Source organism: Lepisma saccharinum, chromosome 15 (assembly GCF_977018435.1).
Source record: "Lepisma saccharinum chromosome 15, izLepSacc3.1, whole genome shotgun sequence".
In the NCBI taxonomy this organism is placed as follows: Eukaryota; Metazoa; Arthropoda; class Insecta; order Zygentoma; family Lepismatidae; genus Lepisma; species Lepisma saccharinum.
Window position 1 is genome coordinate 13826068 of NC_139243.1, and position 14086 is coordinate 13840153.

A 14086-nucleotide genomic window follows, 5' to 3' on the forward strand; every position below is an offset into this window, starting at 1 on the left:
CCATCGAGGATTGGTTCGTTCACCTGAACGGATGACAGAAGAAGACCTTTCATTTCTGCAAGTTCTTGATTCCAGAGATTCAACCAGGTCTTGTTCAACATATGGAAAAAATATCAAAACATGAAAGAGCAGCAAGAAGTTAGGGATGCAGACCAGAGGAAAAATATTACTCTACCAGATACAAGTGCTACTGGTGAACAGATGTTAGGTCAAGATGTACTGCCTGTGGAAGTCGGACTGCAACAAGTAATTGGTACGGACCAAAGCAAAAATGTTTCTTTGTCAGACACAAATTCAGTTGTTCAGCATATCCCAAGTCAAGATATAGACTCATCTGTGGAAGATAACATGTTGTTTACACTACGTGACGACATCAGAATTCTACCTTCTCCTACATTGGAAAACACTTCAACCGACACACTACAAGATAAAACTGTGACCCCTGAAACAAATCACCCAGAAGCACCTGAAACAGTGGATGGAACATCAAGACGTTTAACTCCTGATAGTGTTTGGGACAAGCATCTCCACTGGCCAACGATTGTAAACTCTGAGAAAAAAAGGAAGCACACAGTAAAACGAGAACCCTTTGCAACAACGTCATCTAAATGGAAAGACTACCATGAAGTAATACAAAATGAAAAGTTGAAGAAAGAAGAAACCAAAAAGAGAAAAGTGTGAAAGTCAAAGGAACTTTCCAGCAACGAAATTAAAAATATGTGACAATCTGATTTTGCTCATGCTGTATTATTTCTGTAATTTTTTGTGTTAATAAATGGTCTTAAACGGTCATTCACTCATCAGTTTACCTATCTCTCCAGTGTGAACCCTCACATGCTTATTAAGATGAACTTTACGGGCAAAATCTTTGTTGCAAATTGAACAATTGAAAGGCTTCTCTCCAGTGTGAATCCTCATATGATCATTAAGATGAACTTTACGGGCAAAATCTTTGTTGCAAATTGAACAATTGAAAGGCTTCTCTCCGGTGTGAACTTTCATATGTCTACTAAGATCTGATTTACGGGCAAAACCTTTATTGCAAATTGAACAATTGAAAGGCTTCTCTTTAGTGTGAACCCTCAAATGATAATTAAGATAATACCTAGATGAAAATTTTTTGTTGCAAATTGAACAATTAAAAGGCTTATCTCCAGTGTGACCCCGCACATGCTCATGAAGATTATATTTATATGCAAAATCTCTGTTGCAAATTGAACAATTGAAAGGCTTCTCTCCAGTGTGAACCCTCATATGATCATTAAGATGAACTTTACGGGCAAAATCTTTGTTGCAAATTGAACAATTGAAAGGCTTCTCTCCAGTGTGAACCCTCATATGATCATTAAGATGAACTTTACGGGCAAAATCTCTGTTGCAAATTGAACAATTGAAAGGCTTCTCTCCAGTGTGAACCCTCATATGATCATTAAGATGAACTTTACGGGCAAAATCTTTGTTGCAAATTGAACAATTGAAAGGCTTCTCTTCAGTGTGAACCCTCAAATGATAATTAAGATAATACCTAGATGAAAAATCTTTGTTGCAAATTGAACAATTAAAAGGCTTATATCCAGTGTGACCCTGCACATGCTCATTAAGATTATATTTATATGCAAAATCTCTGTTGCAAATTGAACAATTGAAAGGCTTCTCTCCAGTGTGAACCCTCAAATGCACATTAAGATGAAATTTATGAGCAAAATCTTTGTTGGAAATTGAACAATTGAAAGGCTTCTCTCCGGTGTGAACTTTCATATGTTTACTAAGATTTGATCTACGGGCAAAATCTTTATTGCAAATTGAACAATTGAAAGGCTTCTCTTTAGTGTGAACCCTCAAATGATAATTAAGATTATACCTAGATGAAAAATCTTTGTTGCAAATTGAACAATTGAAAGGCTTCTGTCTGATGTGAACCCTCACATGCTTAGTAAGGTGAACTTTATGGGCAAAATCTTTGTTGCAAATTGAACAACTAAAGGTTCTCTCTTTTGCAGGAACACTCATAAATGTATTACGCTCAGCTTCATGGACAAACGTTCTCTTGGAAACTGAATAATTAAAAAGCATCTGTGGTTCATAGATTATCAAATCTCCTTTGTCAGAGAAAGTGTTGTTAGAAATGGGGGCTATACATTGCTCTCTCCTGTTATTACGCTTGCAAGCATCAACATGTACTTTGCTTGCAAGTGTTTTTGGTGCAGGTTCAGCCTCAAATTTTCCTTCTCTACTGATACATTCTGTAATTTCTCTTGGCTGCTCTTGTTCTCTTAAGATTCCTGCAGGCACTGGCAAATGTGGAACTGACCTTGGGACATCTTGTACCTGTTCTTGCACATAGTTCTTGATCAGGTAACTGAAAAAAAAAAAATGTTACAAATGTAGTTTTACTTTCTGAGTAAATAATGATAATAGGTGACATGTGCAAATCAATAAAAAGAATGGAGAGTAGAATAGACTGTTGATGGTGATATACTCATGAAAAGGTAAATACATGTATATTATTATGTAGAAATTTCAGCAAAAAATGCAGCTTCAACCAGGACTCGAACCCAGGTCTCTGGCATTCCATGCCATTGCTCTATCACTGAGCTACCACTGAGCTTCTGCTGCTTTACGTGTGTGGAATCCAGTCGAGCCTGCATTTTTCGCTTATAGTTCTACGTAGTACATCTCCTTTTTTGTGCCTAATTTAATGTATATTATTACTTCCAGAATGAATACATAATATTCTTCTACCATTGTAATGATGCGATCATTACTTGATCTTTTTTATTTTATATGTTTATTAATTAATTAAATTGGGTCAGTTGGTTTTTAGTTTCATGTGTTTTGATGATGTTAGTGTGCAACTCTTGTGTATGTCTACGTATTCCTGTACGTTTGAATACTTGGCCGGTGGGGTAGGTAGGTGTGTCGCTGGACAGGCGACCAGCAGAAAGATTCTAGCAATGGGTTAGGTCATTAGCAGAGCCTATAGATAGGAAGAGAAGAAAGCAGTGGCTCTCAGATATTTGGCACAGCGATGTAAGAGAGATCATTTTCTCTATGGGACAAATGGGAGAATTTTCTTGATACTAATAACCGGGTGGACTCAAACTTTCTTTCTTTCTTTTAGTACACATACTTGTTCTTTTCACATTATTTCAATAGTTCATTTCATATGGGAAACCAGGTACACACACATACACATACCTTCAGCCACCTTTTTTGGTACCAAAGGGTTATTTTTTTTCTTTTTTGCTCGTGAATCAGTGGCTACATGAGTCTACACACACTATTCGGGAAGGGGGGACAGGGCACACTGAAATGGGGATTTTGCGAATAACGGCCAAGATTTAACTTCTGTAAATAAGATAATATAAATAAACCTGCATATATTAAAAGGGAAATGGAAGTTATATTATGATTGGAAGAAATACCTGTCTACTGCCAATAGTTATATTCACAGAACTTCAGTTACTGCATGTTTTGAACCTAGAGACAAGGTTTTAAAATGTATGGGTGTGTGTGTTGAAGGAGCGAGCTGTTAATCGCCTAAAAACACAATCTATATCTTTACATTCTGGGGGCTTGTCAGGGATATTTTCTTGCGAGATATACTGAAGGCATATGTTATTGCGAAGTGGAAAGAAAATAACAGAAGACAAAATGGCAATTCAAATATACAGGAAGCTCATTAGCAAGTTGCTAGGCAATGCAAACTTGGAAGGAAGGCCTGAGGAAGATATTGTTGGGGAACTTGAGGGACTTTCTCTAAACCTTACGCAAAGAACTTCAGTAAGGACGGGCGAGGAGAAAATGGGCAAAATCTTATAAAAAAGAAACACATACATTCCGATCTTTAAGGGAAACATCGGTGATGTAAGTCCACACGATTATTTGTATGAATTACGCAATTATCAGGAAATCATGGAAATCGGGGAGACTTTTCTCTTAGATAGTATCTTGCCTCCTTCGTTGAAGGAAATCGCTGCAGAATAGTTCAGATTTTCGAGACCATTCGGAACCTTTAGGGAATTCAAGAAGGTGTTCCTGGAAGAATACTTCAGCGTCGATTACGACTCGGAAATAGCAATTTATTCGACACACCAGGAAGATTTTCGCAATAAGGGAGAAACAGGGTGACAGAAGACGAGCTCATCCAGTATGTTTTGAAATTTTCCCATTCTAAATTCAGGACACACCTGTACAACAGAACATTCGCAAACATTGAAAGATCTGGAAACTCAAGCTATGGACATTCAAAAGATATTGTATTCAGAAGCCCTCTACTATCGTCCAGAGCTAAGGGACAACAGTTTACCCCATGTGTCCACCGCGTCGATTTCAGGGAGTAGCCCAAGGCAATTAGCAACCGCAGGGGTAACTAACCCCTTCAGTCGCTTTGGAACAGAAGTATCAATGAGTGCCATAAATCTGGGTCTTTTCAACCGCCTACGCTTTTCCGGGAATTTTGGAACCCCGTCGAGAACGGAAGAACCAGCAAAGAGAAGGGGGTATGATGATCTACAGAAAGGTGCCACCTGTACCGTTAGAACAGAACAGATAACGTCGGTCCTAGCACACGTAGAAGGAAAATAAAACAGGGGGAGAAATAGGAAAATATGCAACTGCAGAAATTTCACTTATGGCGAGAAAGAACCGTTAGTCTGCTGTAAGGTCCAGGGAAAGAACTTCTCGCTATATTTGAATACTGGGGCTAATGTGAGCACCGTGTCTGTTGAGATCACAAAAGAACTGGAAAAACAAAGAAATAAGATTAACAATAAACGTATTAATATTTCTTTAGCAGTAGGCTCTGTACAATCATGTGGAGAAATGTATCTTACTGTACATTTGAATGGGATGAAAATTGTTTCAAGGGATTCATCGCAGGTCGAGGGTTCATAAGGAAAGCCGGTATATCGCTACATTTGAAGCAGGGAGGCTACAGTTTTGAGGACAGTGACAAGATCTATTTGTTTTCTGCGGAGAAGAGGGAAGTGAGAAAGAGGCTTCCGATCTTGCAGCAGGGGAGAACGTCGACTGTGGAAGCTGAAGCTGGGCTAACCACGACAATGGAAAAAAATTACTGTTGCTGAAGCAACCGCGATGATGGGAAATTGTCAACCACACCCCGAAACTGAGGACATGATTGAATGAGTTGAATGTTCGACTGATACTGTGTGTCAATCAGTTGCAGATCTCAGCACTTTGTGTACTGCAGAAAGTGCGAAGCAAATGAGATAAGAAACAGAGGGAAAATTTGCTTCGGAGCACAAAACTGCCCATGGTTCGTCTCTCTGAAAGAAAAGAAATGTAAGATTCTTCATTGTTGCGATTCTCCCCCACTGAGTAAAATGAAGAATACAATTCTGAGGAGCCAAGTAGGCTTCTAGACACAACCTCTCTCATTTCTGAGCAAATGAAAGACAAATTTCTTGCTGCCATAGTGAGGGCTATAAGGAATGAGGAGGTGGAAGCAACGAAGAAGTACAAGGAAAAGGTGAAGACCCAGGCTAAATCTTCGTACTTCGACAACGAGGGAATTCTTAGGAGAAATTTGTCTATGGAAAAGTACAAAGAGAAGGGAAAACAGAATATATGGGCACCTACTTCTCTACTTTCGTAAATTCTCATGTCGTTGCATGATAGTGTATTCACTTGTCATCCTGGGAGATTGAAAACGTTAGTGAAGGTTAGGGAACAATACACTTGGATAGGCCTAACTAAAGACGTTATCCAGTGTTGTAAGTCGTGCCAACCATGCTGTGTGTTGAAAGATGACAGGACTAAGAAGCAATGTTTCATGGCAAGAAAGGAGGAAACAAAATTCAGGATAGAAAATGCCAAGAAGAGAGCTTGCAGCAATCAACAGCGCATGCGCAATGCTATGGAAGCTCATGAGAAGAAACGCCGCAGTACACGCTTAAGGTGGGGGATAAAGCTAGTCTTAAAGAACATCCTATCTCTGATAAAGCCCGCGGAGTAACCAGTAAACTCTCGGGGAAGTCCTCTGGACCACACACATTTGTGGGGCAAGCTTCGGCAAATACTTTCAAACTGAAACACTGTGAGGACAGAAGAATATTGAGAGCCAACAGCGACCAGTTAAAGCCTTATTCTTCGATACCTGACTTTTCAAGGAAAGTAGCCAAGCTCAATTGAGCAAAGAGAGCGCATGTAACTTCGCCACGAGGAGCAAGTTGAAGATGTACCCCAGATGCGTTACAAGCTGAGAAACAGATTCTAGTCTAATTTCCAAAGGGGATTTTTGTAAATATTGCGAATGGGGATTTATCTATTTTTCATTTCTTTTCTCTCTCTGATACCTCACATAGTACTCATGCAAAATTGTCGTTCCGCTGTCTACGTCATCGCGAAACTAGGGCAAAGTTAGTGCATATTTTTATATCACATTTCGTCGAGAAACCGCAGTTTTCGGTGGCGAGTGAGCGCAGTAGTTACACTGGAAATAGATGTGACATCTCCGGATGTAGAGCGAGCCAGTTTGATCAATTTACATGGAAACAGGTCGAAGTGGTGACTTCTGATCTCGACACGAGCGCAGAGCAGTGGCGTTGCCAGGAATCGAACCAGCAGCCTCGGTGACTTGGATGAATTTCCAGCAGACAATCTTCCATTGGTCCATGAGGAAGGATGGAGGAGATGCTGCAGTGGGTAAGAATCGACGAGGGTTAACTAGCTCCAGTGCTGAGGAAAGAACGCGTATCTCAAAATACACTTGTGGACAAAATTAGAGTGAACACTGACTGTCAGTGTCATGTGAACTAATAATAAAAGTGTGTATTAAGTGAACTGAAACTGTGGTCAAGTATCTTGTGATTATTTTCTTTTTCAGGTTACAGAAATTTCATTTTCCTTCCTTCGGGGAAAGGGGGATTTTGGTGATTTTAGTGTGCAACTCACGAAAAAACACAATCTATACCTCTACACCATATAACAGGTGGGCTGAAAAGTTCGTAGGCTAACATAGTAAAAAATATTTTTTTGACAAAATTCGATTTCATTATTCAATATAGTTGCCTTCGAGGGCGATACAACGATTATAGCGGTCATACAATTTTTCGAAGCCATTTTTATAGTACGATTTCTCTTTAGCCTCAAAATAGGCCTCAGTTTCGGCGATTACCTCTTCATCAGCGCTAAATTTCTTTCCAGCGAGCATTCTTTTAAGGTCTGCAAACAGGAAAAAGTCACTGGGGGCCAGATCTGGAGAATATGGTGGATGGGGAAGCAATTCGTAGTCTAATTCATATAATTTTGCCATCGTTTTCATTGATTTGTGACACGGTGCATTGTCTTGATGAAACAGCACTTTTTTCTTCTTCAAATGAGGCCGTTTTTTCGTGATTTCATCCTTTAAACGCTCCAACAACGCTATGTAAAGTCTCAGCTATCTCGATCAACTTCACTTTACGATCATTTAAAATTATTTTGTGGACTTTTTTGATGTTTTCGTCGGTAACAGCCTCTTTGGGGCGTCCACTGCGTGCATCGTCTTCGATGCTCATTTCGCCTCGTTTAAATTTAGCAAACCACTTCTCAACGGTTGATTTTCCTGGTGCAGAGTCCGAATAATGTTTATCAAGCCAAGCCTTGGCTTCAACAGTATTTTTTTTCGCCAAAAAGCAATGCTTTATTAAACACACGAAATTCTTTTTTATCCATTTTTTCACAATAACAAAAGCTGCTTCACTCACAATGCTATATCTCACGAACTAATTATCCGGCAGCTGTGAAATTTATACACGTATCTTTTGAAGGTTAGTACTAAGTAAAAATCACATGGATTTAATTCTAGTAACGCCATCTATGAGTCAGCCTACGAACTTTTCAGCCCACCTGGTAGTCAAAAAAATATTCACATTTTTGCTGTAATTTTCATTAGGTTGGACATAAAGATTTGTGCATATCAATAGTGTGACAATATGATGTCACTCCCTCTCACATTTACATTCACTCATTCTTCTTTTCTTTCTGTTGCAGGGTAAACAAGTTACTACTACATATCTACTTGTGACCAGAGATGTCCATTTGACTTAGGGCTGCTACTACACACTGCCAAAGCTCAAGGTCAATCTCTAGTATCACATACCCTCAGCCTCGGAACTCCATTTAGGCCTCGCCCTTACTCTCAGTGCTCAAGGTCGACCACTGTATTTACATGACCTCACACTCATAAGTCTCTTGAAGGCTAGAAACCAGTCCGGGATTTGCACATTTACTTGTAAGAATAATTCATTCACAGTAGTCAGAATTGGAGGATGCCTCAAATAATTTAGAAAATGTTTTAGGTGTTGTATTTGCCTGACATTTTCAGATACACACTATGTAAACTCCAATAAAATTTATTAGGCACAAATACATGTTACCCTATACCCTTCTATTTCTTTACAATCCTTTCAAGATTGTAATTCCTTGTAAAGATGAATGCCATAGAAATTACAAATTACTTCTAGAAATATTTTCTACATATTTACAGGTAAAATTAGAAAAAGTCATTGCAAAAGGGCAAAATTATTTTAAAACATTCGACAATTGGAAAATGGAGCTTCAAATATTTCAGGATTTCTGAGTTCTCAACATGCCTGTACATGATCCTTTATTTCAGACTCCACCTCCCTGAGTTCAACATTCAGGATAAATATATTGATATTTAAAATATTGGTGCGATATATTTTCCTAACAAAAAAAAAAGTTCTCAGTTTAGTGAAATGATCATCAATCCATAAGTATCACATGTTTTTCTGGGCAATCTTAAAAATGGCCATCTCCATAATCTTCAGCATACTCTTTTGTTATTACCTACTAGCAAATGCATTTGTCCCGCACTGTGACTGTGTGGGTTTGGGCTACGGGTATGGAATGCATGGTGGTTCAAGTTTCCTGGTGTAAGTGTAAAAACTTTTCAAAGTGAATGGGACCATAGCCATTCACCATCTTGAGAAAACTGGGGAGCTATGAATGAGTACCACAACCCAGTCATGGAGACATACAACAACGACTGGGGGTTTGCTGTGGTCCATTTGGTAGGCCCTGACCCTTACGTGATGTTGCACACAGGCTGAGAAAAAAGAGGAACTACATTCAATGTAAAAAGTCAAAATTAAATCACTTTTTTGAAGATATTATCAATGTACATTAATATTTCTATTTTGTGTCTGTTGCCATTGAGTTAATAAAATGGAACTAATTATCTAGTAAGTACAAGTGCTAAGCGATTATTTTGAATATCCATATGGTTGATTTATATCTTCTGCAAAAATAGTAAAGCGGCCAGTATCACATAGAACAAAGTGTCTTTTTGGTAAATGTAGATGTAGCTGTAACAAAGCTACATTTTTGGAAAATTAGCTATAGCTGTAGAAAAGCTACTTTAGAAGTGTAGACTTTTGATTACCACTAATATATTTGCTCAATACTGGTGCGGTACGGAAGCAAAAATAGTGACAGGATAGAATTAAATTCTGTCTACTCTTTTATATTAATTAGATACAAATAAATTACGTATATAAAAGTTCATAAAAATGAAAAGTGTGCTGTGCTGAAAGGATGAACCTAGATTTATAGCCTAGTGTAGGTGTGAGAACATAGAGCTTTAGCTCTGACAGTCAAAATTGGACAGGCCAGACTCCAGATTTATTACTGAATGTGGATGCTGAAACAAAAATGCCTTGCAATCTTGCCACCTTTTGGTGTGGGGATACTGAACTTTGGGCTACGAAGAAGTAAAGGAGTTGCTTGGTGGGGTTTATTGCATCTGTGTTCTTTAAAACTTGTTCTTAATAAGCTGAACAGTGACATATGGTAAATTCCCCAGTAAAAGGAGAGAAAGAAATCATGACATAAGTCTTTATTGCTTAAGTCAAGAAACAAAAGATTCACAAAACGAAAAAATCTTTAGTATGCCTTGAACATGCAGGAAATGATCACCATCAGAAAATGCATCTGTAGTCACAGAATGCCAGCTCTCGAGTGTTCTACACCAGAAGGAACGGCACTGAAACAAGTGCTCCCTCTCCTCAACCAAAGAACTAGAGTATTCATGTACTCACACTCCTTGGTTGACGGGCTGTCAGTCAGTGACTGTGAAAACATGCTGAACACTTGAACATTATTGCACTCACTGAAACATGACTCACTTCCCAAACCCATTCCACTAGCAATCTTGTTCTTTGAAAAGGAAATTCACTGCCATTGTCTGCATTCAAGAACAGATCGTTTTGCCTTTCAAAACCCATGTTTAGGGTACAGAATTGAAGAAAATCCTTTATGTAAAAAAGTATGCATCTAATATGGGACTCCCCTTCACAATATAGGCAGAATTAAATTACTATTGATTAATACTAATGATACACTTGAAAGCACATGTACAATTAAGAACATTTATCTCTGAACAATATCTGAGTAAAAGAAAATTCCAAAAAGTACAGTACAACTCGGTATTGGCAAAAAAAAAAAAAAAAAAAAAAAAAATCTGCTAGTGCAGATCTTGGTTGAAAAGTGATAAACAGGAACTCTACTAGATCAATATACAGGGTGACCACTCTAGGTCTATGATAAAATTCAAGTATAATTCCCAGTTTTCAAGGCATACTTTCCAAAAATTCAAAGGTACGAGCAGATGCTTTCTCTATTTCAACATTATATATTACCACCTCACACCACCCACAGACAAACACACACAAATATATTAACAAAACAATGGGCCTATGTGATTACACTGAATCCAAAAATTCTAATTTAATTCAATGAACGGTATGGTGTATATATACTATTTAATTTGTTCATTTTAAAGTGAGGAGTTTACATTTGCCATTTCACATACTCAGGCTTCAAATAAATCTACAAACAGAAGTCATAAATGTTACGGAATATACTATTCTACGAAATAATGTAAATTGTACAAGAAGTTCAAACTTAAAATTACACAATATACTTAATGATATTCTGCAATAAGCTGCTGTTTGATAAATTTTTCTGGAAAGGGTATTAACAAAGTAAATGTATTGAGAGAGAATTCTGTTATATTTTTGATGCAGCTTTCCATTGTTTCCTTCCTCGATAAAAATAAAAGCTAAACTGTGAAAAAACTTACCTTGGGGCATTTGTAAATGCATGAATTTATTTGGATTTACAAAAGTTGCAATTTCTTACACAGAATTCACGCAAACTTAGCCACCCTGATTTAGTATAGTTGAGGCAGAAAACAGATCTCAGTATGTATAAATGTTCTGAACGTGTATAATTGTTACAGTGTTGTACCCTCACTATGAAGGTGGGTGGGCGGGGTTTGAAAAACCTGGTTTAATTGTTTTTTTTTCAGATCTAATTGGTTTTTTTTCAGGTTTGATTGGGTTTTGTCGAGCTTTTATAAATAAAATGTAAATACATGTAATAATTCACATTGTAATTGCCACTCAACCTACCACTATTACGTAGAACGTAATAGTTATGTTATTATAATAATGTAGTAATCATGTTATTCTATGCTATTTGCCAGCCCCTGTGGTGGAGTGGTTAGCACATCGTGCTGCAACACCAGGTGTCCCGGTTCGAATCATGTCTTGGGCATGGACATTTGTGATGTCTATTCATCAATTTCATATCATCACTCATCCACATCTTCGCAAATTAGTTAGAAAGTGGCACAAGAAGTGAAGCAAAATAAATCAAATCTAAAATATAAATATAAATCTATGCTATTTGGTATACAAACTGCACTAACAAATTTATTCAATAATGAGCAAACATAAATACGTTGCTGTTCAACACAGAGGTGCCCACAAGGGGCATTTCATGACGTGCCTGCGTCATGGGAATTTTTGGGGGGGAGACAAAATTTTATACCAATTCTACAGAGCATTCCCGGACATTCGTTACGAGACTCGGCGGCAAGCAGACCAGCATCAGCGCTTGTCTTTCCTGGTGAACGCAGTCTGCAACAGTTGCTAGAGCTATTAAAATTACAGTTTTCATATTGTGTACTAACCTTGACTGCAGAAGGTGTTGAAAATGATGTCCGTCTGCTGCAACACATTCCTGGCATTTCCGAAGGAAGTTGGCATTTACACATGCAAGTTCGTCTACTGCAATTCTTCAGATTTCTCGTACAATACTCTCTTTTAACTCAAGGATGGTGTGTGGATTGTCTTTGTATACTTCACTTTTTATTCAGAACTGACCCTGTTACTCTAAACTTTTTTACGAGGTTTAATATAGTGTTCCTATGTGGAACGGGAATACCAGGAAATTTTGTTGCAAAATATCGTTGCACTTCTCCACAATTCCTCTTTCCGAAGTAACACTCGACAAGATAAATCCTTTGTTGTAATGTAGACTTTTGTGGTGGCATATTAAGCCACAATCTTCAACACACGACCACAACACAATGCAACTTCCGAGGGATGATTATACTGGTGTCAGTCTGCAACGTCAACAGATAGGTAAAGAGAGCGAAGGCAGGGAGAGCAAAAAAAAAAAAAAACAGACTATAGTGTGCGACTGTCACGAACTCCATTCACTGGGAAAGACAAGCGATGCCGGGCCACTTGCCGCCGAGTCTCGTAGCAAATTTCAGGGAATGCTCTGTATATATCTTCACACAAAAATGAAGGGGATGGGATCATATCATTTGATTGACTTGTTATTGAATTTTTGTTTTGGATAATTATGTATAGTTTCCACCTACCTGTGGTGATCGCGGCGATAGGGTTGAAATGAAAAACCACCTTTTATGCCTTTAGAATCTATTTGTGCAGAATAAGGTTGACTAGCAATGACAGTGAGCCTAATGTTTTTAAATTGAACATATAGGACACCTGCAGGGGAGGCACAGAGGAGCAAATTACCCCTTCAATTTCAAATTTTATGCAAATAAAAATTCATTTTGTAAAATTTTGTTGCTTGCTTCAATCGGCTTACCTGTTTTTCTAGTTTTCGCCAAGTTTAGAGCTGTAGCTAGGGGCGGCGAGAGTCGGCCATGGGCACCAAATGATCTAATTTGGCATAAATGGGGGGGGGGAAATGTTCTACCTTTTTGGGGAAAGTGCGTCATGGGCCATGGGAGGGATGGACACCCCTGGATCAACATACACATTGGAATCTTTTGTCTAAAGTACCTGCAGAATCTACAGCTTAACATAGGCCTATGTAACTTCTTAATAAAGATTAAACGTTTGTATTGGTGTACCAAGCTCTGATATTTCATTTTACTTCATTTCAATATTACAAGTGTTGTGCATTTTAGATAAGCAAAATGAATCTCAAGTTATATTGACAGTCGTGATTGCATTCTAAGAATCTCAAATGCAATCTTCATTAGTATACTCCTCTATGACAGGCATGTCCAACTTCAATCAAGTGGTGATCGACATTTTATTGTGACAACAGGCAATGAGCTATTAATCGTTAATCTTCGCAAAAATTTGTACCAACTCAGCCATTATACATTATTGAAGTTGCATTCAAATAAAGTAGCTATATTCATATTATAACGAATATTGTTATAAACACTATTTAAAATGCATACTGTATTTATTATTTTATAATTCATGTCAAAAGTGTAGGTAATTTTCATATGACTCGATGTGAATAGTTTACGTGTTGTTTGAATGAGTACAGTATTTACTCACTAGGTGGCAGTAGCCTGCAGCACTGTCGCAAATAGTTTGATTTTTGCTCAATAGATGAGCTTTGCGGTTTCTCTGTGTGTAGATGATGTGTATTGGTATGTAAAATTAAGGCTGATTACTTCATTTTTTTTATTTTTGGTTATCGAGATAACTGGTACGGCAAAGCGATAATTATGTAACTAATTGAAAGATTATATCTTTAATGTGAGATTAAATTGAAAGAAGGTGATTGACTTCAATGAGACTTAGTGTGCATAAAATCTCTCAGGAATAAAAGAAGAAGAAAAAAGTGATGACCGGAACTGGAATTTTTGAACGGAAAGAAAGAAAAAAAAAGGATCTGGCAAAAAAGATGGAGAACGAGGAAGTGGCAAGCAAATACGAACGGTGAAGAATCAAATGATATCGGATTTGTAAAGATAGTACAAGCTATTATTGATATC

General features: G+C 37.8%; 1 protein-coding gene across 1 annotated transcript in view; it reads right to left on the minus strand.

Annotated features, from left to right (window-relative positions):
* Window positions 1-1082: 1082 nt before the first annotated feature.
* LOC145999785 (uncharacterized) overlaps window positions 1083-14086 on the minus strand; it is an 86843-nt gene continuing 73839 nt past the window's right edge. The window contains exons 4-5 of the mRNA XM_083137088.1: window positions 2160-2359; window positions 1083-1105 (exon numbers count right to left, since the gene is read on the minus strand). Coding sequence (XP_082993214.1) covers window positions 1083-1105; window positions 2160-2359 — 223 coding nt within the window. The remainder of the gene's footprint in view (window positions 1106-2159; window positions 2360-14086) is intronic.